Source organism: Sporisorium graminicola, chromosome SGRAM_21, assembly GCF_005498985.1.
Source record: "Sporisorium graminicola strain CBS 10092 chromosome SGRAM_21, whole genome shotgun sequence".
NCBI classification, from domain to species: Eukaryota; Fungi; Basidiomycota; class Ustilaginomycetes; order Ustilaginales; family Ustilaginaceae; genus Sporisorium; species Sporisorium graminicola.
Genome location: NC_043730.1, coordinates 265600 through 289229, shown reverse-complemented (window position 1 = coordinate 289229; position 23630 = coordinate 265600). Strand labels below are relative to the sequence as shown.

Genomic DNA, 23630 nt, shown 5'->3' with positions numbered 1-23630 from the left:
TTGCCCGCACTCACTCGGTGTAGCGGCGAGGCGAGAGCCTTGCAGGGGAATCAATCCCCCCGTCGTGTCACTGCTGCACTCAACAACAAAAAAAGCGTAGACCTCCTTGTTGCGAGACCTCTTTCTATTCGTCGCCCACCTCACTCAGACCCATTTCTCCTCCCAACCTTGCCCTCTCCCTCTTTATACCCTCCCTACCACCATCAACTTTCCAGGACATACCCTCTGCGAAACAAAGTCTAGCAAATCAAGATGACGACCCCTAACTACAAGCACCCTAACCTCAAGCAGCAGTGGGGACTCGGCGAAGACCCCAATGCCGGCGACCACGTTGTCACCTCCAAGGGCCATCGTCTTACGCGTACCATCACGCCAGGCGGACACGATGTCGATTCGTCCCAGCCTGGTTTCCCCGTCTACCATCGAAGGATCGCCAACCCTTTCCCGCTGTTCGCACTTGCTACAGGAGCATTTGCGTTGATACTCGGGTTTGTGCTGATTCGATACCGTGGTATTAGCAACCCTGCCATTGGTGAGTTTTTCTCTTAGTTTTCCGTCGTTGGACATCAAAACTTTGGCCGAGTGGGACGTCGTGCGCTGGCTGACCTTTTCCACCTTTTTACATTTGCTATTTGACAGTGATGACGGTGGGATTGCCTTTGGGTATGATTGGCAACTTCGCCGCGTGCATGTACGCCTTTGCCGAGGGCTCCACCTGGCTCGCCACCGTCGCCGGATCGCTGGCGGGCATCATCGGCGGCAGCTCCTTGCTCTTCTTGCCCTGGACGGGCATCCAGTCCACCTACGTCCTCGGAGGAGCCAACCCGCTCGCCGGCGTCTCGGAATTCTACAAGGCTGCAGGCATGGTCTTCTTCGTGTCGCTCATCCCCATTTTCCTCATCTTTGTCGCTTCCTTGCGCACCTCGGCTCCCGTCTCGGGCGCTGCGCTGCTGATCGTCGTCGCGCTCGGAACCCTGGGAGGCGGTTACATCGACGGAAGCCCCGAACACGCCATTCTCAAGGCGAGCGGCGCCTTCTTCATCATCGTCGGAATCTTGCTCTTCTACGCTGCTACTTCCACCATGTTGGCTGAAGAGGGGCTCAAGATCTTGCCCGTCTTCCCGCTTCCCAGGCTTGAGTGAGCGGTGCGAGAGACCACTGCCACATCCTTTGACGGTATGCAAGTCTCACCGAATCTCGCCCTGCCCTGCCCTACCTCGCCTTTGTTGGACCTCTTTAATCTTTACCCTCACCTCAAGTATTGTTAGCTACTAGTCACTGCCCTCCCTCCTTGCCAAATGTTGTCAAACGCAACTGATGTTCCAAGGTGCCCCCCGGAATACGAACAGATTTTATAAGTACGACTGCGCAATTGTCACTACTCTCACTGTGCTTGGTTGATCTGCACAATGCAGTGCAATCAATCTTAGAAGACCTGCAGGCTATCCGTAATGCTTCTCCCTCGTCAAACACTGATAAAGCCATGCCATGCGGAAAATCGGCTGGTCGGGCATCCCAAAATGGCCCAAATCGGGGTTTGTTGTCTTCTTAGTCGATCGGCAAAGCTCAGAGGCGTGTGTTTCTTCTTGGGCGCAAATCGAAGCCGCCGAACAGCATAGCCGACTCGAACCTGAGCCACGCTTGCAACCGGCTGCAATCCCGTGTACCTTTTCCGTTGTCGGCGGGTTCGATGTCGCTGAATTTGGCGCTCGGTGATACCCGGATCGTTGTAGAGGGATGCCGAAGGTAACTGTGTCCTGCTTGAGCTGAGCCGTGCGAGGTAGAAGAACACGGACGATGTTCCGCCGGAAGTGAGCCTGATGCAACTCGCTCTCTTGCTCTCTCGCTTTTCGTTTTGGCCTTCCATCATCATCATCACCATCACCATCAAGCGACTTGAGACCAACAACACCAAAATCTGAGTTCAACCTCAAGATGGACATTGAAGGGTGAGTGGAAAAGTTCAGGTCTGAACCACCTCGACCTCGACCTCTTCCTCCTGGCTGACACTTCTCGATCCGTTCTTGACCCTGCCGCACCGGTTCTTACAAAGCTTCCGCAAAGCCGGCTATGCAGCAGTCGACCGCATCTGCGACTATTACACCACCCTCTCCACGCTGCCCGTTTCCGCGGCGGTCGAGCCCGGTTTCCTCGCGGCATCCATCCCCACGACCGCACCTGCCCACGGTGAGCCCTGGTCCTCAATCGACGCGGACTACCACAACATCATCATGCCTGGCATCACGCACTGGCAGCACCCGAACTTCTATGGCTACTTTCCGTGCAACGCGTCGTTCGAAGGCGCGATTGCCGACCTGTACTGTGCGAGCATCAGCAATCCAGGCTTCAACTGGTCTGTGTCGCCGTCGGTGACCGAGCTCGAGATTCTGATGATGGACTGGGTCGGTCGCATGTTGGGCTTGGACGAGGCGTTTTTGGCCGGCGATGGCAAGGGCGTCGGGGGTGGAGTGGTCTTGGGGTCCGCCAGCGAGGTGGCGCTGACCGTGGCGATTGCCGCGCGAGAGAGGTGTATTGGCGTGATGGCCGACGAGTTCCCTATGCCTGAGGCCAATGAAGCAACGAGGCAAGATGGAACGGGGCGACGAGGACCGAGTTTGGATGCGGATCAAGATGTCGCAAAGGACGGCAAGAGCGCCGCCGAAGTGGGCGAGGATTCCACGTTGCTCGCCAGCACCGCCATGGCCACCTGGCGCGGCAAGCTAACCAGCAAACTCGTCATCTACGGCACCACGCAAACACACAGCATCGCGGCCAAAGCAGCGCTTATTCTCGGGCTCGACTTCCGCGCACTGCCCGTTGCTGCGCCAGACTACTCGCTCGATGCTGCCACGCTGACGCGCGCCATTGCACAGGACGAAGCGCAGGGCCGAGTGCCATTCCTGCTGATCGCCACGATCGGCACCACGTCATCCGGAGCCGTCGACAACCTCACCGAGATCGTGGCGGTTGCACGCAGGCACAAGACGCTGTGGCTGCACATCGACGCTGCATATGCCGGCGTGTGTCTGTCGCTCCCCGAGATGCGCGCCGAGATGCACCTGGACGCGATCAACGCAAAAGAAGGCGGCGTGGACAGCTTTAGCACCAACCTGCACAAGTGGGGGTTGGTGCAATTTGACTGTTCTCCTTTACTCGTAAGGGATCGAGGCGATCTCTCGCGAGCGTTGACCATCACCCCAACCTACCTGCGCACGAAACAGGGAGATGCAGGAAACGTGCTCGACCTGCGCAACCTGCAAATCTCGCTCGGCCGCCGCTTCCGCAGCCTCAAGATCTGGTTCGTCCTGCGCTCCTTCGGCATCCACGGCTTCCAGCACCACCTCCGCTCCACCATGCACCTAGCCAAAGTGTTCCAAACCCACCTGCAAGACGATCCATCCGGCCTGTTTGAGATCGTCGCCCCACCCAGATGGGCCCTGGTGGTGTTCCGACTGAAACCGCACGGCTTGCAGCCGGAAAAGGTGGAAGAGCTCAACAAGGCCTTTTGGAACGACCTGCAGGAGCTGGCCGACAAGTTTGTGCTGACACAGACCAGTTTGCCCCAAGTTGGGTTTTGCGTGAGATTTGTGGTGGGTAGCCCGCAGACGAGGAAGGAGCACGTAGATCAGACGGGGCAGTTGATTGCTCAGACTGCGAAGCACACGTGGAACAGGTTCAAGAGCAACACGGCTCCTGCGACAGTGTAGCAAAATGCGGCCCCATCTTTCGCTACCGTACAAGACACAGTCAACAGTAGCGGGAATGGAGTGCAAGATCAAGTGGTGAATGTGATTGTAATTGCTGTGGCTTTGCTTTGCTTTGGTTGTGTTGGAGTGAAGTCTACTTGAGAGGGCTGAAAGGCAAGGGCCTCATGATCTGAGCATGCATCTTGTCGATCAACTTGACCGTCTGGCTGACCGTGTCGTTCCACGTCTCGACCTGCCACGCCATATCCCTAGTCTTCTTCCTCTCCTCCAACGAAGGGTATTCCCAGATGTGGAATACGGTATGCAGGCCGCCGATCTGGGTAAACCAGGCGCCGATAGGTTCGACAAACTTGCGTCTAGCTTCGAGGCCGCGTCGCCAGTGCTGTTCCCACTCGAGCAAGTGTCCCGGCTTCAAATGGTAGGTCCTCAACTCGTAGATGCCGTTGGTGGTGCGTGGCGGGGACGAAGGCCAGAAGGAAAACTCCTGGGTGAGCCAGTTGGAGCGATTGGAGAGCAGCGGTTCGAGGCGACGGGTGAATTGCTGGAAATCAGGATCGGATTGAAGAGTGGCCACGGCCTGGTCGTAACCCGCGTATCCGTCGTACTCCCAGATGTGGTAGAAGGTCTCGAGATCGCCGACGACGACTTCCCAGCTTCCCGTCAAACGCACAGGAATGTTGTTCGAGGCAAGCTTGGGGAAGTATTCGGCGATGAGTGCGCGGTACTCGGCGACGTGTGCGGGGGATACGGACTGGCGTTGGATCTCGTGGATGTATTTGCCGCGAGCGACTTGCATGGAATGGGACTGTGTGGTGACGCCTTCGGCTTTGGCCTTGTCCGAGCCATGGATGAGCGACTTGAGTAGGCTCTGCTTGGGCTGTTTAGCGTCGGTTTCTTCAGGGGTTTGGGCCGAGGAAGAGCTTTGATCAGCAGCCAGTACGGGGCGCGAAGGGATGATGAGCGAGCGGGATGCAGCCGCAGCTGTGGCAGCAGTGCGTGGTGCCAAGGTGGCAGTCGACCATCCTCGAGTGGCTGCTCGTAGACCTCTTGCAGCGAAGGAGACGGTCATGCTTGCAGACGAGTGTTGCGAGATGCGAAATAGATTAAGCTTGTCCGTGACTTGGTGACACCTATTCTTGGTTTGCGATGGTGGGGATGGTGAGACGAAGGAGGATGTGGGGTGATGGGTAACAAGCGAGAGCCCACCTTTCAAGCAGAACTGTGGGGAAAAGCAAGTGGAAGCGACGCTCGGGCCAGCACTCACACTACCGAAACTGCGCTATCCTCCCGAGTCTTTCTCGAGTCAAGTCGAGACCGCGCCGCAACCTCTGGTTCATGCAATGGTCTGCAGCACGTGACGTCAGCCTGTGCAGCCAGTATACGACGTAACACCACTCTCAAAATTCGTGTGACTTGAGGCTGCCCGGTGCCTTGGATGCGAGGATGCGAGACAGGGCGGCGGAGGTTCACAGTCGTGGCCATCTACAGTATAAGCACACAGACAGTCTCGGCAGTGTCCCCTAAAAAAAGCGTAAATTGAAAAAGAAAAAAAAAAAGTTGATACAGTACAACGCCCTGTTTCTGCTATTCTGCTGCTGTTTCCAGCGACTGGGATAGATTCAGCACAGCCTTGCCACTCTCGACTTTTCAGCGTCATCGTCATCAGAAAAGCATTACCGAACGAACTCCGCTTTCTCGGCGCATCCGCCTCAATCACCACCACCACCATCATCATCCTGCAAGATTATACCCGCACTCTGCTTCGAACAGTCAGGATACCTCACAACCATCAACACATACCCCTCGCCTCGCTCAAGCCGCAATCATGTCGTTCCTCAGAAAGGCACAGCAGCATGTCGCACACACCTCAAAGCTTCCAGCGCTCGGCAACCAGGATCTGAGGCAACTCCAGGACGTCATTACCTCGGAAAAGAGCTTCATTCAGTCCAACACCAAAGCAGCCACCGAATTCAAGAAAAACGCAGAAGCCATCAAGGCCTGGTCCGCCGAAGAAGGCCCCGATCTCAATGACGTCGCTGGCAAGGTCTCGTTACTCTATGATCACTATGCCGCCTCTCAGAACCGCCTCAATTCGCATCTCAGCACCGTTCGACTACACTTTAAGTCCATCCGCACCCGCGAAGAAGCGCTTGCAGACCTCAAGAGTCGCAAACGCTCCCTCGGCTCTGACATCGAAAAGGTTGAACGCAAGTTGGCGAAGATGGGGCCCGAGAACAAGGAGCTTATGAAGGTCACGGCTCAGCTCAAAGATATGCGCGGAGAGATGGAGGGTCTGCACATCGAAGTCATGGAGGAAGAAGCGGCTATTGGTGATTTCAAGCGCAGAACCATCAGAGAAGCTCTTGGCATCAAGTCCGGCGCCCTCCTCGAGATGGCTGAGAAACTGACCATCGTGGCCGAAATATCCAAGCTCATGCTCGACGAGATCCCACTGCACCCTACACAGCCGGGCATGCCTCGTGCAGAATACTATGGGTTTGCAAAGACCGAGTCTTTGCTGCAAGAAGCGACTCGCGCCATCGCAGACGTCGGCTTCAATCCCACCGGTCCTTCCGCAGGTGTCCCACGATTCGGCGATCTGTCCCTCGCTGACACCACTGCAAACGGTTCGCGCGCCGGCGACCTGAGCCATTCTTATGCCGCCCAACACGATGCCGTCGATGGCTACCACCACACCGACCTGCCCACCCACGGCTCGAGCGGCGATATCGATCCAGACACCGGTTACAGTCCTTCCACCAACCGCGTTCTCAACACCGACGAAGTCGCGCGCACTCCCATTTATGCTCAGCACGCTTCCCGATCGCAGTGGGCACAGGATGGCAATGGCACCACTCCTCCCGGCGAACATGCTCTCCCCGATGCTTCCACCAGCGAATGGGCACAGTCGAGCTACGATCGCGGTGACACTTCCACTGCCTCCGCTGCCGCCGCTGCTGCCATGGCTGCGACTGCGGGCGCGGACCTGAACGTCGTGCCGGGTCATGGCGATGGACAGGATGGTGGCTTCCTCATGCAGAACAGCCAGTCTTACACGGGTTCTGCGGGCGGTCTTCATGGTGCTGCTGCTGCCGCTGGTGGTAGTGGTCCAGCTTACGGCTCGAACAGGAACAGCGCCGACTATCACAGTGCGCAGGGTGGTCACCACGCCGCCGCGCCCACCGACGCGACAGTTACAGGCGGCGCTGCCTCTACCGAGGGTGGCCACCAGTCGGATGCTTACGACGGCTACACTACGGGCGCGGGCACTAGTCCGCAAGCGCAACAATACGAGCCTGCCACTGCGGCGCCTCCTGTTGCAGCAATGCTCGGTGCTCCCACGCTGCCTCCACTGCGCACTGCTACTCCTCTCAACGGCTCGGCAACTGCAGCACAGGCTACCGTCACGTCACCGGTATCGTACGCTGCTGCCAATGCTGCTGCTACCGACGATTCGGCCTACTTCCAATCCATCGGCAGCACGCGCGCTATGCAGGAAGCCGTGCGTCGGCCCATTTCGCCTGCACAGAATGCCAACCGCGTATCGTCGTACGGTGCACTGGGTACCGGTGCTTCGCCGCAACAGCCTGGTGGTGCGGAGGGCAAGAAAGTCACAGCCGCCGCCTTCCGTCGTGGATTCTCGCGCAACCCTTCGAGCCAAGCCAACATGAGCGCACAGCTTCCACCATCCGCTACGGGCAACTCGCTTTATGATGATGCACAGCAGCAGCAGCCTTGGTCCGCTGCGTCGCACCCGCTCCCGCAACCGCCGGCGCTGCACTCGAATCTGTCGACCCCGGCGCCTCCAGGCGCGTACATGTCGTCAACCACCCCGGATGGGTCTGACCACTCGTCGTCGGTTCCGCCTCTGCACATCCAGAAACGCAACTCGAACTCGCACAACCCCTTGGGCGCCGCGGCGGCTGCGGGCACGCCTGGGAACCTGGGCGGGAGGCGGTACAGCAACGAGCTGAGTGTCGGGGGGCAGGAGTTTCCCGCGCCGCCGTATGGGAACGAGGGAGCAGGTGCGGGGGCGCCGTATGCGCAGAGACAGCAGCTGCAGAGGAACCATTCGTCACAGTATGCCGAGTATGCCGCGCCCCCGCCACCTGGGTATGGGTATGCCTGAGAGTAGCAGAAGCATGAGGAAGAGGAGGAAGAGGAGGAACAGGAGGAGGCTGGATGCGTTGGATGTCGTAATGCCATCAGTGATCGTATTCGAGAGTGTGATTGTGATTGTGATTGTGATTGTGATTGTGATTGTATGGGTGGTGCTGAGATTTGGTAAGAGTCAGGCGAGTGTCAAAGTCGGCGAGTTCTGCTCACGCTCGTCTTGGTGTGAGCCGCTGGCAGTGTCGTTGCGTTCAGAGTCGCGCGCGAGGATGCTGCCATCTCGACATCTCAACACGGCCGAACTCAGTAGCCGGCCGCCCCGCACGTCTCTCTCTCTCTCTCTCGCTCTCGTGTCCCACAAACTCTGCTAAGTTAACCGTAGCCCCACAAACGAACGAGTCGAAAGCTACATGTGCGAATTTCACTGGTAAACCCTCGCCGATGTAAGAGACACCCCTCGATCTACACACGCCCACGCTGCTAACACTACAGCTACACCCACAGCGTTCTGTTCTCTGCTTCACCCTCCGCTAGCCGCAACCGCTCGAGCCCAAACCGGGATTACCGAGCTGGCGCGGGGCGTCAAACGTTCCTCCTCAACGGCGAGGGAGCCATGGATGACGCTTTGGGCGTATCCAGTGACGCCTCGGGTACGTGTGCTGCAGCAGGTGACGGGCTGGCAGGCGGTGCCTCGGCTGTGGGGGAGACCCCGTTGATCTGGTCGGCAAAGTAGTTCTGCGCCACGGGCGGGTCCGGGAGCGTATAGGGACTGGGCGGGAACTGCCTGCTCGCCGAAGGGCTCATTCCACGACTGACCGGTCTGCTGCTCCTCCCACTCGCCCCTCCCAGTGCGCCCAGCGTCAATGCCCCTGCTCCTCCATTTCCGGCCACAGCGGCGGCAGCGGCGGCGGCGGCGGCAGCAGCAGCAGCAGCGGCAGTGATCTCTTCGTCATGCTCGTGCCTGTACGGTTGAGCGGTATCGTAGGGGATCTGGTTGAACAGCACACTGACCGACTCGCCGTAATGGCTCCTGCGGATTGTTTCGGCCAGCACGTGCGAGATGTCGATCTCCTCGATCTTGCTGCACTTGCTGCGGTTGTGCGACTGCGGGAGCGTGTTGGTGACGATGAGCTTCTCGAGGCGCGATTTCGAGATGCGGTCCAGCGCGGGTCCGGACAGGATGCCGTGCGTGACAATGGCGAGAACGCGCTCGGCGCCGTACTCGATAAGTTGGGATGCAGCCAAGTCGAGCGTTCCGCACGTGTCGGCCATATCGTCGACGAGAATGGCGACTTTGCCTTTGACGTCTCCGACCAGCACCATGCGCGAGACCTCGTTGGCGCGCTTGCGCTCCTTGTGGAAGAGCGCGAAATCGAGCTCCAGTCGGTCAGCCAGCGAGGTGGCCCTCTTGGCACCACCTGCATCCGGAGAGACAATGACGGCTTTGTTGACATCGACCATCTCGCGAATGTACTGCAATGCCGCCGGTTCCGCATAGAGGTTGTCGACGGGCACATCGAAGAAACCCTGGATCTGGCTGGCGTGCAGATCCATGGTGATGACATGGTCGCACCCGGCATTCTCCAGCATGTTGGCGATGAGTTTGGCAGTGATAGGAGCACGCGATTTGTCCTTCTTGTCCTGACGAGCGTAGAAAAAGTGCGGGATGACGGCGGTGATGCGTCGGGCCGAAGCGGTCTTGCACGCATGGATCATGATGAGCAGCTCCATTAACGAGGTGTTGGGGCTCGCGGCTGCACCGGTCGGGGTCGGAGAGACGCACGAGGTGTTGATGATGTAGACATCGTGTTCTCTGACCGACTCGGCGATGCGGACGATGGATTCGCCCGACTCGTTGCGAGTGACAGTGGCTTTGCCCAGAGGCTGACCAAGGCGCTTTGCGATCAGTTCGGCGAGTTCAGGGTGCGAGGTGCCCGAAAACACCTTGATACCTCCAGCGAGGGTTGCCATTTTGCTGTAGCGATGCCTGTGTGAGCAAAGAGATGTGAGAGGGGGGTGACCAAGTGAAAGGTAAAGAGTCAAGATAGAATCTGCTCGACTCGCTTGCTGTTGTTGGTCTGCAGAGACAGACAGACAGACCCACAGCCAGCCAGCCAGTCAGTAATGCAGCTTTCTTTCTTCTCGAGTCGCAAAGCCCACGCGGCTGCTCGGCAGTGCGTGAGACTGACTGATTATGGATTGTGTGACCTTGTTGGTGGGGACAGAGCAAATTGAATTTTTTGAACGAGCAAAAAAAGTTCTAATTTCATGCGCTTTCTCTTTTTCGCGCGATACCCTTTTCGGTTTCATCGGGCAGAAAACATGGTTGCGAATCGGTCGATCCAACCTCCACACTGGCCGCTGCTTTTTCGTTGTTTGACAGGTGCATGCCGGACTGCAGCTTGAGCAGCTCGAGCTTAGCAAAGCCGATCCTTCTCGCTTCTTGTATGACGATCATTTTTTTTGCCCTTTAATGGACATCCAGCAGCTTGGGCCCGGGCCCGTTCGACAGCAGCCATGAAGACTGCCGGCTCCGGGGTGGATGGGTATAAGGTACTGACCTCTAATCCATTACATCTCCGCACTCCATCCACTTCTTACCTTCATCTATGCAATCGAGCAGGTCCTTGCTACGATCTCTCGCGAACCGCAACACAATAACACCCCTCTCTCGCACTTGGCTACAACTTCGACACCCACTCCTATTCTCGCTCTCACCTCGCTGCTCCTTTCCTGAAACTGCCACCACATCCACCAGATTCAAGATTACGATGGCCGCAGCGAAACGCAAAGACGCATCCCCGCCTTCCAAGGCTTCCAGGGAGACACATGACGAAGACGAAAAGGCGCTCGACCCCAAACTCGCCGAACACCCGGACGAGGACGAATCCGAGACCTCCAAGCCGCCCACCAAGCGCCAGAAGAAGGGATCCTCCTCTTCCTCCCCCAAAGACAAAACCAAATCCGAGCGCTCAGCAGTCATCAATGGCGGCGCCAAAGTCGCATCGCAATACGGATCCTCCGCCTATGCCAAATCCGGCGATGGCTGGCACCGCTCCGACTTCAACCCTTCCCCCAAAGGCCGCACCGACAACAAGACCCCGCTCGACGACCTCGAAGAAGCACTCAAAGCCCACGCGCCCAGCAAGTCCAACGACGAGCGCGATGGCAAAAACGTCGTCTACTGGATGCGGATGCACGATCTTCGCATCCACGACAACCGCGCGCTAGCACACGCTTCTGCACTCGCATCTGCTCGGCGTACCAACAAAAAGGGCGGTAACCTGATTGCGCTGTTCGTCATCACCCCCGCGGACTACCGCGCGCACGATCGAGGCGCGCGAAGGATCGATTTCGTCCTCCGCACGCTGGCCAGTCTCCAGAAGCAGTTCGACGAGCTGCAGATTCCGTTTGTCGTCTACACCCACGATCAAGGCGCACGCACCGAGGTGGGCGAAAAGGTGTTGGAGCTGTGCAACAAGTGGAATGCCTCGCAGCTGACGGGCAACATCGAGTACGAGGTGGACGAGTTGTGGCGCGATATCGGCATGCTCAAGAGCGCCTCGGAGCACAAGGTGGCTTTCAGCCTGTTCCACGACTGCTACGTCGTGCCGCCCGGTCGGGTGCTGACCAACGACGGCCGTCCCTACTCCGTGTTTTCGCCCTGGAATCGACGATGGACCGACTGCATCGCCAAGGATCCTTCGCTCATCGAAGCCTCTCCAGACCCGGAACCCAATGCAAAATCCATCCGCAGCGACTCGACGCTCTCGGCGCTCTTTGACCTCTCGACACTCGGCAGCGGGTATGGCATACCCACCACGCTTCCTGGATTCGAGTGCAAGGACCGCACGTACATGGCCAAGCTGTGGCCGGTCGACGAAGACGCACCACGCCAAGTGCTGGATAACTTCATGGCGGGCAAAGGTGGCGAGGCGGCACTGGATCGCCCTGCGAACGAGCCGTCGACGAAACACGTTGGGGGCAACGCCAAAGAGTCACGCCTTGGGCGGTACGCCGAGGGGCGCAACCTGCTCAACGAGAACGGCACCTCGCGTATCAGTCCCTATCTCGCCGCGGGTCTGGTGTCGGCGCGCGAATGCCTGCGTCGCACCAAGGCACTTACCAACAACAAGCTCACTGTCGGGCGCGACTCGGGTGCGGCCATGTGGAACACCGAGATCTCGTTCCGCGACTTTTACGGCCACGTGCTGGCGGCCTGGCCGAAAGTGTGCATGGGCCATGCGTTTATCACCAAGTACGAGCACGTCGTGTGGGAGACGGATCGCGCGACGTTGGACGCGTGGAAGCAGGGCAAGACGGGCTACCCGATCGTAGACGCCGCACAGCGACAGTGTATCCAGCAGGGGTACATCCACAACCGCGGGCGCATGATCAGCGCCATGTTCTTGACCAAGCATCTCCTGCACGACTGGCGCGAGGGCGAGCGACACTTTTCACTTAACTTCATCGACCAGGACTTTGCAAGCAACAATGGCGGCTGGCAATGGAGCGCCTCCACCGGCACCGACCCGCAGCCATACTTCCGCATCTTCAACCCGCTCAGCCAGTCCGAGAAGAGCGATCCGCAGGGCGACTACATCCGCCACTTTGTGCCAGAACTCAAAAACGTCAAGGGAAACGCCATCCACGATCCCTTCCACCGACTGTCCAAGCCCGAATTCGAAAAACTAGGCTATCCGAAACCAATCGTAGAACACTCAGAAGCTAGACAGAGGGCGCTCCGGAGATACAAGAATCCCGGCGACGAATGAACTCACCTCATAGCGTGCTTCAGTCCAAAACAAAACACATTGCTAAAGTTAATCATCATTGTCAATCATCATTGTCCCTCAAACTGCGTGGAAACTTTGTGGGTACTTTACAAACTTCGTTCAACTGTGGCTGCAATTAGGAATGGTGATCTGCTTGAGCTTCTTGCTGGTATCAAACAGACCCCAGTGCGCCTCGACACCGCCATAGAGCGCATCCTTCCACTCCTCGTCGTACAGCTCGAACCAAAAGTAGCCGGTGCCGTTCTTGTTGGCATCGCAAATGTAGCCGTCCAAGAAGGTCTGCATTTCGGACACACCCGCGTGCGCGCCCGTCGCCTGGCCATCCTCGTTGACGTAGGTGAGCGCCTGGGTGTCGTTGGCGCCCGAGGGCCAGCCGGTCTCTGCAATGTAGGCGGCGGGCTTGTTGGGTGCAGCAGCGGCAACGCTGGCGTCGTTTTGCTCAAAGTACTCATACGTCCAAGCAGGACCATCGGCGACCAGCGTACCGGCGAACCAAGCGTGGACGTTGGCCATAAAGTAGTCGACACCGGCAGCCACAGTAGCAGTAAACATGCTGCCGGCATCGGCAGTGCCCACGGGGAAGGTCCAGCCTTTGCTAGAGGCGAGCGTGCGGAACTGTTGAACGTAGGCCAAAAGACTGGTAGAAGACCCGCCATCGAGCAAGTATTCGTTGCCGACCGAGACGCCGCCTACATGATCCGTGCCAAAGCTGTCCAGGGCAAACGTGATGTTGGCCACCTGACGATTCCAAGCAGCGTTGTTCGGGTCGGACTGGTCGAGGTAGATGGCAGGCCAGATGGTGAGGTTGACCTTGGTGCGTTCGATGGCATCGAGCATAAGCGCAGTGACGTTGCAGTCGGCGCCGTAGAGACGCACACGGGTGGTGAGTTGCGAGAGAGTCTGGACATCTTCGATGACCGAGGCAAGGTCGACGCCGCAGCCATACTGGTACTGCGACTTGAAGGGGGTGTAGCACATTCCCCAGAAGCTGTTGTGAAGCGCCGAGTTTTTCTTGAACTTGGAAGGATCACCAGAGAGGACGTCGCTGTTGCCCTTGCTGCTGCTGCTTGAGCTCGAAGGCGAAGTCGAGTCGTTGTGGTGTTTGGCCACGACGATTCCTACCACGACACCGACGATGAGGATCACCGCCAAGACGGCACCGCCGATGGTCCAGTACAGCTTCTTACGGCTGCGAGGGGACGATTGGGAGGCGTACGTGTCCACGGGAACGCCAGATTGGCGCTTCTCGTTCCAGCCTGCGTCCGGGTCGGCATAGTCCCGAGGATAGGAAGCGATGGAGAAGCGATTCGAGCCTGGAGTCACGGGCTTTCGCATATCTTCCATGCTGTACTCTGGCGAGTAGCTGTCGGCAGCGAGGGCTGGCGTGGGTGCATCGTAGGCGGGTTCCTGTGGGTACTGTTGGCGTTGATAGTATTGAGGGTACTGCTGCTGCTGCTGCTGTTGATAGGCCATATCGTCGGGATGACGGCCCGACACGATTCGCTCGTATCCGACACCTGCGCCCGGGGATCTTGGTCCGTAGGGCGACGGCATGACTGGGGTGATTGCTCTTTTGAGGCTTAGCGAGCAGAGAGGGCGAGTAGATGGAGGTAGAAAGGATAGGGATAAGATGAATCGTGCACAGCACTGATTCGTATGAAGAGAGGAGAAGAGAAAGGGGTTCCGCCGTTTTGCTTTCGACTGACTGAGCAGAAAGAGCGACCGATGATGATTACTAGCCAGACAGCTTTGGCTTGAACAGGAAAGTCGAGCGTCACTGAGACCGTTCCCACGCTCTCTTTCTGCCGGCAGAAGAGTGCTTTGAGTCAGGAACAGCGGCAACGCATGGAATGTATGATGATGGCTCTACCGAAAGGGGCTGTTCGGGAGAGCCGATGGCGTGGTGATGCCGGCGACCAACTCAGGGAAAGAGAGGGAAGAGGCAGAGTGTGCCGTCAAATGCGTGCCTCTCCTGTCGACAAAAGCAGCGGCGGCGGCATCTTTAGAGAACATCCAAGCGAGTCGTGACGCAGGCTGTGCTCAGTGTGATGCAAAAGGCGCAGAAAAGTGTTGGTCTCTCGTCTCTCTGCCGCGTCGGAGTTCCAAGGAATCTGCTACATCAGAGGAGAAATTGAACCCTGAACGAAATTCTAATCTGCTTCTCTGCTTTTTGTCCGTTGCATTTAGAGTTCTACCGCCCTTGCCGCCGACACCTCTTGCTTCGACGCGGCACAAATAGGGGTTTAGCTCGAGGGGTTCGAGTCGTCTCGAGTCGTTTTAGCAAGTGAAACGAAGTTGGATAACCAAATCGTGAGTCTATCGCAACACGCCGCTTGCTGCAGGCGACCGTGCGGTCCTTGCTGTAGGGAGCGGAACAGCAAGGTCGCTCGACTGTGACAGTGAGCTTCGCTGCCGCTGTCGTTTTTCGAGTGAGCTGCCAAGACCGAGTCTGCGAGAATTTGACCGCGCGGTCTGGCTGTTTCGGCTAATGCGGCTGCCTCCCTTGCTCAAGGAACCTTGCCGTCATGCTGCAACTCGCCGATCGCTGTCAAGCTGTCACTCCCAGCACCGATGGTGACAATCACAAGCGCAAGTCCATGTTAGGTTCATACAGCTCATATTCCACGCATCGTGGTTCTGGTGACCTTGTGGTTGAGTAAAGACAGTCTTTCTGTCGGCAGCATTCCAACTCGCGCGCCTATTGCACATCTCTTCTACCGCTTGCCACTTCACAGAGCGGCAACGAGCAGACTCACTGCCGACCCTTGCGTGCCAACGTTGGCCTGCCCCACAGGACCGGTCCATTGAACGCCGTAAAAATCGGTCGCGTTCCTGTCGTGGCTGTATGCCCATGCGGCTTGGCGTTGGATGTAGCTCGTATACGGTGCGCCCGGCAGCACCCTGTTGAACTTGTCCAGATTGCGCACAAAGATCCCCTTGAATGCGTCTTGATCGCTGTTGCAGCTCGAGGTAGGCTCGCACAGTTCGGTCAGGATGCCATTGCTGTCGAACGCCGCCGACGCCAGCACCGCCTCGGCGATACGCTTTCCCAGCCTCAGGTATTCCTGCTTGCATCCGTCCGCCTTGTACAGCTCTGTAAGGCCACCGAGGATCACACCCTGGTTGTAGCTCCAAATTTTGCCGGCGTTGTTGGCACAGGCATCGGTAAGGCCGTCGTTGATGAGGTAGTCCTTGTTGATCATGCCGCTGTTGACGAACCAAGCGTACTGCTGCTTCGCGATACTTAGATACTTCTGCGCCTTGCTCTGGTCCCGCAGGCGGTTGGCAAGTCCCGCAGTGAGCGAGAGGTACAGCTCGTTGCTGATAGCATTCTTGTACGTTCTGGAGGGGATATCCCAGATGATGCCCCCTCCGCACGTAGAGCTCTCGAAGCTCTGCAAGTATTCTGCGTCCGTTACCGCGTAGTCGAGGTACTTTGGGTCTCGAGTGATGTCAAACATCTTGAGCATCGCCAGAGCGTACCAGCCCGTGTCGTCGGTCGAGTCAGCCCGGAAAATGCCTCCACCAGACGGCCACCAGGCAAGCGGCTTCTTTTGCTCCTGAATCGTATGCAGCACCTGAGGCATGTATTGCCAGGAATGCGTCTTGGCCGTCCACTCGAGCACCGCGGTGAGTGCGTTGCCCGTCAGCCACCAGGATGCTGCCGTATCGAACCGTCCATCTGTTGCGTTGTAGTATGAGAAGAGAGAATGTACCGCTGCATCGACTTGAGGGCGGCTCACCCTGGCTGGCAGAGGGTTGGCCAGGGTGCTGCTCGACGCTGAGAGCAGACCAAAGAGGGCAAAAGGGTACAGATTGGACCACAACATTATTATTCTATCAAGGTGGACGAACGAGGGGCGATGACAGCCGGGATACTTTGACGTCCAATCACGGTGGTATAAGTATCTTTGTCCCAAGCCCCCTTATCGCCTAGCCTAGCGCCTCGCCCAAAGCACATTACGCATGAGAGCACACTTTGAACTCAATATGCAACTCGCCTGTCCCCACCACTCTTTCATCAGCTCACCTCGACGGGGCTCGACGTGTTTGCTATTGGGAATGAAATCTCGGCAAACCGTGTTCCGTCTTGCCACGAGACCGCTCCGATCTCGGTCCTGTTTTGCTACGCCTTATCACGCTGTGCATGTGACCGAGCTTTCTATGTTGTCTCTCGGTGCGGGGTAAAGCAGGTACGGACTGCATGAATGCTTATCTTGAGAGTGCCAACGGTCCGACAATGGCGTTGTGCAAGCTCGGTGTTGTTTGTTTGCAGTTGATGCCACACAGCACTCGTTGCTGATGCGGAGAGCTGAACAATTAGCCTCTTGGTTGTGCGCATCAAAAAAGGCATTTCAGGGACCACGCTGCTTCACCATCGGCCCGACGAGACCGAGCATACGCATTTACAGGCGGCGTCCAGCCTTATCCCGCTCGGCATCAGGCTCGACGTTGAATGAGACACGTTCAACAGCTCACCCTGAAGAATGCCTCGGCCCACCACGATAATATAGTTCGTAGTTGGCTAGAGCTTCAATCTCAAGCTTTGCAAAGCCCACGGTAAGAACGGCAGTGCAGAGACCTTTGCTTGTCGAGCGAGATAGCCACAAATCAGACGCGAACGTGCACATCCCTGCATGCATCTTGGTCCTCGCCCAAATGCATTAAAGTCTTCCCTCGTGGGAAGAACCCTTTCTTCTGTGGAAAAAGAAGAAAAAAAAAAGAAAAAAAATGAAAAAGAAAAAGAAAAAAAAAAGAAAACGAAAAAGAAAACTCTCAAAATACAGTACTGCATCGAGTACAGCGCTGAGCGGCCTGAGGAAGCTGGACATTCGCACCTCGATTACTCCATGTCACAGTCGGTTGTAGACAAAAACGGAGAACCATTGCAAGTGAGGAAAAGCCATTGCAGTTACAAGCGGATCGAACCAAAAGCGTGTGAGAAGAGAGGTCAAGTTTCCTAATGCGAGCAGCAAAAGAGAACCGTTAGCGCGATGGGCAACGGAGGAGAAGGGGGGTGGGGTGGGGGGTATCTTGAACTCGTGCAAAGGGGGCTGGTCTGCTTCAAGCAGTCGAGGTGACGACGTGACCCTCTTTCTTTGCCTCGGCGTCCGAGAGCGAGTCGTTCTTCTCGTCGAGGTGGTCCGAGACGTTGTCGCTGTGAGGCTTGGACTCCTCGATACCAGCCAGACGCAGAAGACCGACGTCGCGCTGCGCTTGCAGCATCATACCCGCCTCCCACTGCGAACGGCCCGAGTTGTCTCCGAACAGAGCGTCGAGCTCGTCGAGTGACTTCTGCTTTGTCTCGGGGACAAAGAAGATAACGTAGGCGATCGCAGTGGCACACATCAGACCCAGGAAAATAAACACGCCGTAAGGTGCCGCCTCGATAAAGTCCGGTGTCGACATGGCAACGGCAAAGTTGTTGAGCCAGTTGGAAGCCGCTCCAATCGACACACCCTTGGCTCGCAGACCGAGAGGGAACACTTCGGCCACCACGATCCATCCACAAGGCCCCCAGCTAAAGCCGAAACCCGCGGCGAAAATCCAGACGAAGGCGCAGGCGATCCATCCAGCAGCCCGATGAGCAGGCCAATCACCACCGCAGCGAGCAATGATGATAGCCACGACCAGGTGGCACGTTCCCATGATGGCCGCACCGGCGATAAGCGTTGGCTTACGTCCCCACGTGTCGATAAAAAGCACTGCAGGGATGGTGGCAAGGAAAAGAACGATACCGACCACTCCGGACGCAAGCAGCGAGATCGTGTTTCCTTCTAGACCGATCTTCTTGAAGATGAATGGAGCATAGTAGAGAATAAAATTGATGCCCGTCCATTGCTGGAACATCATAATAAGAACGGCAACCAGGGTTCGACGAAGGTTGGAAGGGTTGGTGACGAGAGACTTGTACTGCGCGAGACCGAGTCGGAACTTGCTGCTTCGCGAGTTGTCCTGGTAGTTGGGGTAGTCGTGCGCCGAGATGCGGTCCTCGAATAGCTTCTGCGCCTTGACTTCGAGGAACTCGAGCTGCACAAGAAGATCCGACTCGGGCAGCCTTCGAAGACCAGCGATGACGGCGAGCGACTCCTGTTCGCGACCCTCGTTGATCAACCAACGCGGCGACTCGGGAAGCCAAAAGATACCGATCCCGAGGATGACGGCCGGCAGGATCTGGACAGTGATAGGGATCAACCAAGCGGCACGACTCTGGCCAGCGCCAGTGCCGCCGATGTAGTTGGTACCATAAGTGAACCAGTAGCTGATCATGACACCTGCAACGATTGCGAGCTGCTGAAGAGCCACCAGCGAACCACGAATCTCAGGAGGAGCCAGCTCGGCATTGTAGAGGGGCACGATCATCGACAGCGAGCCGATACCGACACCCGTGATGGTCCTACCCGCCAGAATGTAGTCGTACGATCCGCCGTGGGTGGCGGCCTGGATGATGACACCGACGATAAACCAAGCGACGCCAAAGACGACACACTTCTTACGACCAACAGCGTCCGAGACGTAGCCGTTCATCAGCACACCGATGAAAGCACCCAGCTCGAGGATCGAGGTGAGCAGACCGGAAAGCGTCGGGTTCTGTATACCCGTGACACCGCTGGCCTCGCTGAACGAGTGCATGCTCAGGATCTGACCAAACATGCCCTGGTTGTAACCGTAAATCAAACCGCCCATCGAGGCAAAGACGGCGATGGCAAAGGTGCGAGCGTTCTTGACGAGGCCCGCAGCGCCCGTGGCACCGACCATCGAAAGACGGTGCTCGGCGAGCGCCTGCAAGACATGGTTCTGTTCACCCACGGTAGTAACGGCCGGCATGGTGAAGATGGTCGAGAGGGAGGAAAAGAAGGGTGCGGATGGGGAATGCGGGGAAGTGTGGGGGAAAGAGCGGCGAGGAGAGTGACTATTTCTACCTTTTCCGGAGCTCGGTGTCAATGTCGTGAGATGAAGGTCGGCCTGCAGCGTATCCAGGTTAACGCCTATGGTGCATGAGCCCACGAGGAATACGCTTTCGAGCCCAATGCAAACGGAAGAGATGGTTGTCGTGCCTGAACCATCGTGGGTCGTCGCAGCCAAAACGTTCGCACCTGATCAGAGACTCGCGAGACCGGGAAGGCAGATTCATAGGACAACGTGCAGTAGAGCAGCACTCTCGGCAGCACCAACTCGTTTTTCTCCGTCGTTTCAGCGTCGGTGTCTGGTGAGACAGCTCACCGGACTGCGCACACAGTATGCAGCACACAGCAATTACGTCTTTCCATCGCTTCCCTGGATCCAAGCTGCTTTGCTATACCGCTCTTTCCCCTTTCCTCCCATCACAACGTCGCTGCTGCTCTAAGCCAAATGCTGCGCAGTTAGGCATGATGGGATGAAGGGACCACGATGCGCTTGGCACGCAGGCTGATGCAGTTGCGCACAGCAACAAATGAAGCAACAACACAGCAATGCAGCGATGGGTACGATGCGCGCTGTCAAGGAATCACATTGCCATCCACCGAACGGTGGGGACGAGCTGGGGACTGACCGGCAAATGTCGTGGGACTGCCCAGACCAAGAAGCAAGGCGGGGGAAACGACCACCGGCGAACCTGACCGACTGTACCTCATGGCCAAAACCAGATCTCTCTCGAGTAAAAAGACGTTTTGGCACTCCGACCCAGGTTCAACCCCGGAAAACAGCCCACCGGAGAGCGCGCAAGCCATGTAGAACGAGGAGTCAGGGTCTGCCATATGTATTCCCTCGCTTCATGCAAGGTCGCCGGCCAACTTCGATCGGCAATGTTATGGCCGAGCCTCGACGTAAAAGAGCGGGGAACAGACGACATGAAGCGTTGCTGCCCCTGTCCTACTCTCCCCCGTGTCTTTGTTTCGTCCCCACCATGCACGTCCGTGATTTGCGGTGCCCCGTCTTCCCCGCACAACGCTTCCGCTCTGCTCCCTTAGCTTGCCATGTCATGCTGTCACGCGCGCGCGTCCCAAACAGTCTTCTTGTGCTTCGTGCTAGCGCGCATGTCCACCACGAGGACGCCACGATTGATGCGGCCCGTAGAGATTTCCGAGCGTTCCTAGCCCTCGACATCCACCGGCGAGGTTGCTGACACGTCCCTCCTTGTTCCACACACCCATGCTTTCAGATCATGAGCTCGACTTGTCCAGACTGTCGCACGAGAAGCTGCCAGGGCTGGCGTCGTTGGCATACCCTCGAGTCTGCGTGCGAGCGGATGCAATCGAGACACTAGAAGCAAACATCGGTCCTTGTCATCGGGTGACAAATGAGCTGTGCTGCTCTCGTCTCGGTCATATCCTTCCCCCTTGAAGCCGACCAGAGGTTGACCGACCTATCGATGCTCTCGACGCAACGAGCTTACCGCTGCCGACAATGACGAAGCCGAGCAGGGTTCATCGCGTCGGTGCACGGCCTCGTTTCTGGCCGACCACCAGGAGGACGCAAAAATGCGCCGATTCAATGTTCGGCCAATGCAGGACGCTTGTACGGATGCCCTGGACTACCACTCGACAATAGGCCGACGAGAGGTCTCGAAGTAATCAAGGAACGAGCTGCTATAGATCGTGCGAGCAGTCCCGATGCTAATCAAGATCTCCTCATGTGTGCCCCACGCTCATCGGCGATTCTCCTCGTCGTCGCTGATCGGCGCATCTCCACGGGGCAACCAAACGCCGCCTCCTTGTGAACACCTGGATGACAGCATTGCCGGTGGCCAGCACGCGCTCGAACAAGCTGAGATGAACGCAGGCTGTTCAGATTGACTGCTACAAGCATCGCCGGTGGCTTCCGCGCGACCTGGCTCCGCAATGATGGACCATGCGCTCACCGTGTTCAAACGCCGCTCCCGCGTGCTCCATTCCGCTTCGAATCGACTTGCTCTACTGAGAAACGGCGCGCTTCATTCCGGACCCAACTGTCCGGTATCGGTTCTTGCAGCCCTACGTTGGTTGCTGACTGTCGACCGTGGTCCCCGTGTCGCACCTGACCATTCGCGGGCATGGGGTGACGCTCAGGCCGCTGGGCAGACTCGTTGTTGGCCCTGCTTCCTGCGCTGAGCTGCTTCTGCGCGCTCCGTCAGCCACGTAAGCTTGCTTGACGCTACGCAGCATGGCTTTCCCTGTTTTGTTGTCTTGACGCAGAGGCGCAACCCTTGCTGTGCCTTGAAGTATTCCGACGGAGCATTTGTCTCCTTTCTCTGAGCTTGCCGAGCTCCTTGGACTTGCTTACCCGATGTCGTCCAGATGTCTTCAGCATCCAGATGCGCCTGCTATCACCTGTAGGACAGAAACCGGCGACCTTGTAATGCTCCACCCTGGTACCTTTGAACCTTGCTTCCGGTTCCTGATTCTCGATGGTTTTGTCATTGCATCAACGCGGCCTTGGACCCTGTGGTCAAGGCTGTCAGCGCGGGAACACGCGCGCAAGGACAGTATCGAGACCAAGCAGACAGAGTGATGGCAGAGCGGCGCGTGTGACTGCCAGAAAGCATATGCTCAGGATCTAGGTTACCGGTCAGTCGAACATGGTTACTGTCGTGCGAGTTTCTGGCAACAGCAACGTCCTTCTTGTCCGCAATCGCCTGTGGCTCGAGCCGTCTGAACGAGAGGCCGTCCCCCCCGGCCGAAAGAATGATTCACAAGGTCTAGGCTATCCTCCGAACCCGACAACGTTAGCCCATCAAGCTGACAGCTAGGCGCTTGACCACGGTAGCTTCGACTCTGTACAAGCGCATAGAGGAGCTGCTGTGTTTCTGTGCTTTGCCGTCCTGTCTCGGACATTTTGCCAGCTTAAATTTCCTTTCGCCACCACTGTCATGCCGCTGTGGGAGATGACTGAGCTCTGGGGGTCTTGCTGAGCTGAGCGGAAACAAAGTGCGGAAGCGTGTTCCGGCTCCAACTCGCAGCCGTTCCAAAGCAGACTCCACTCGACTCTTAACGCTGATGATCTTGCCACCGTGACGGTTGAGACACGACAAACGTTTGGCGCCTACGCACTTAAGCTCGAGCTCGAGCGATAAAAGGGTGCTTGGAAGCCGATGCGATGCAAAGCAATGGTCGCTTAACGCTAGACGAGCTGCGAATCTGCAGGATCGCTTAGTCAAAAAAACCACGCAGCGAACAAGCCTCACCGGTCAATCGAGTTGGGCCCCGCATTTGTTCGTTTGACGGGGTGGGCGGGCGGCTGATGGCGATCCGCACGGTTCTCGACGGCCGGCGGGCAATCGACGCTTTGACAGGCGTATGCTTCCGATTCTTCGAAAACAGTCCGCATCAGCTCGAGCTGCATCGACGACGATGTTGTGCATGTCTTCATTCGTTCCGCCACGCCACAAACCTGTTCCACGACTTCGGGAATCTACGTCCCCCACGACCCCACTACCCCACGACCCCACGCTTTCTGATCCTTCTGCTCGCTTGGAAGGACGTGCTGCTCGCCAAACAACGCGTCTCCGCTTGTTCCGCTCTTGAAGTTTTCTTCGACCGGGGAAGCTCAAGGTCGCCGGTAAGGCTGGCTGCCACTCTTCACCTCCACCCAAAGCTAAGCCGTGGGGGATGTGTGGGGTGTGCCGAAGTTTCCGTCACCGCAGCATCGGCCACCTTGAGCCATCTTGAACAACCTCGGTCCGCCTGACAGTCCTGCTGAACCTCGAGCTGTGCCGCCATCCGCCAAGAAGGGCAAGTCTAGTCTGCTTCAATGTCTCGCAAGACATTGCCGTGCCGATGTGGTCTCGCTTGACCCCCCTTTTTTCCGTTCGACAGAAGATCGTTTCCAATTACGCTTCGTGCCAAGACCAGCCGGCGACCTATACAGGCTCACGGACCATGAATCATGACGTTGACCGCCGTAGCTTCCACTCAGCGTGGCTCAGCGGCCAGAAAGGGTCTCTGTGTAAATCAGGTCGATCACACGGGTTGTGGTGTTCGAAGGAAGAAGGCCTCACGGCCTTACCCCGCGTTAGAGCGCAGCACGACGAAGCCTTTCAGCCAAGGCTTCTGTA

At 57.4% G+C, this 23630-nt stretch overlaps 9 protein-coding genes across 9 annotated transcripts; 4 read left to right on the top strand and 5 right to left on the bottom strand.

Annotated features, from left to right (window-relative positions):
* Positions 1 to 252: 252 nt before the first annotated feature.
* Positions 253 to 1142, top strand: EX895_003565 (uncharacterized protein; the record flags this gene model as incomplete). The annotated part of the gene is made up of 2 exons (XM_029884163.1): positions 253 to 532; positions 640 to 1142. 2 exons carry the CDS (start codon positions 253 to 255, stop codon positions 1140 to 1142), a joined length of 783 nt encoding a protein of 260 aa, XP_029739536.1.
* A 793-nt stretch (positions 1143 to 1935) lies between these two features.
* On the top strand, positions 1936 to 3707 carry EX895_003564 (uncharacterized protein; the record flags this gene model as incomplete). Its single annotated transcript, XM_029884162.1, has 2 exons — positions 1936 to 1949; positions 2054 to 3707. 2 exons carry the CDS (start codon positions 1936 to 1938, stop codon positions 3705 to 3707), a joined length of 1668 nt encoding a protein of 555 aa, XP_029739535.1.
* A 133-nt stretch (positions 3708 to 3840) lies between these two features.
* Positions 3841 to 4776, bottom strand: EX895_003563 (uncharacterized protein; the record flags this gene model as incomplete). Its single annotated transcript, XM_029884161.1, has 1 exon — positions 3841 to 4776. The coding sequence occupies one exon, from the start codon at positions 4774 to 4776 to the stop codon at positions 3841 to 3843; it is 936 nt and encodes a 311-aa protein (XP_029739534.1).
* A 756-nt stretch (positions 4777 to 5532) lies between these two features.
* Positions 5533 to 7836, top strand: EX895_003562 (uncharacterized protein; the record flags this gene model as incomplete). Its single annotated transcript, XM_029884160.1, has 1 exon — positions 5533 to 7836. One exon carries the CDS (start codon positions 5533 to 5535, stop codon positions 7834 to 7836), a length of 2304 nt encoding a protein of 767 aa, XP_029739533.1.
* Positions 7837 to 8402: 566 nt separating this feature from the next.
* EX895_003561 (uncharacterized protein) lies at positions 8403 to 9791 on the bottom strand (the record flags this gene model as incomplete). Its single annotated transcript, XM_029884159.1, has 1 exon — positions 8403 to 9791. The coding sequence occupies one exon, from the start codon at positions 9789 to 9791 to the stop codon at positions 8403 to 8405; it is 1389 nt and encodes a 462-aa protein (XP_029739532.1).
* Positions 9792 to 10591: 800 nt separating this feature from the next.
* On the top strand, positions 10592 to 12595 carry EX895_003560 (uncharacterized protein; the record flags this gene model as incomplete). Its single annotated transcript, XM_029884158.1, has 1 exon — positions 10592 to 12595. One exon carries the CDS (start codon positions 10592 to 10594, stop codon positions 12593 to 12595), a length of 2004 nt encoding a protein of 667 aa, XP_029739531.1.
* A 120-nt stretch (positions 12596 to 12715) lies between these two features.
* EX895_003559 (uncharacterized protein) lies at positions 12716 to 14170 on the bottom strand (the record flags this gene model as incomplete). Its single annotated transcript, XM_029884157.1, has 1 exon — positions 12716 to 14170. One exon carries the CDS (start codon positions 14168 to 14170, stop codon positions 12716 to 12718), a length of 1455 nt encoding a protein of 484 aa, XP_029739530.1.
* Positions 14171 to 15345: 1175 nt separating this feature from the next.
* EX895_003558 (uncharacterized protein) lies at positions 15346 to 16446 on the bottom strand (the record flags this gene model as incomplete). Its single annotated transcript, XM_029884156.1, has 1 exon — positions 15346 to 16446. One exon carries the CDS (start codon positions 16444 to 16446, stop codon positions 15346 to 15348), a length of 1101 nt encoding a protein of 366 aa, XP_029739529.1.
* A 1234-nt stretch (positions 16447 to 17680) lies between these two features.
* Positions 17681 to 19444, bottom strand: EX895_003557 (uncharacterized protein; the record flags this gene model as incomplete). The annotated part of the gene is made up of 1 exon (XM_029884155.1): positions 17681 to 19444. The coding sequence occupies one exon, from the start codon at positions 19442 to 19444 to the stop codon at positions 17681 to 17683; it is 1764 nt and encodes a 587-aa protein (XP_029739528.1).
* Positions 19445 to 23630: the final 4186 nt, after the last annotated feature.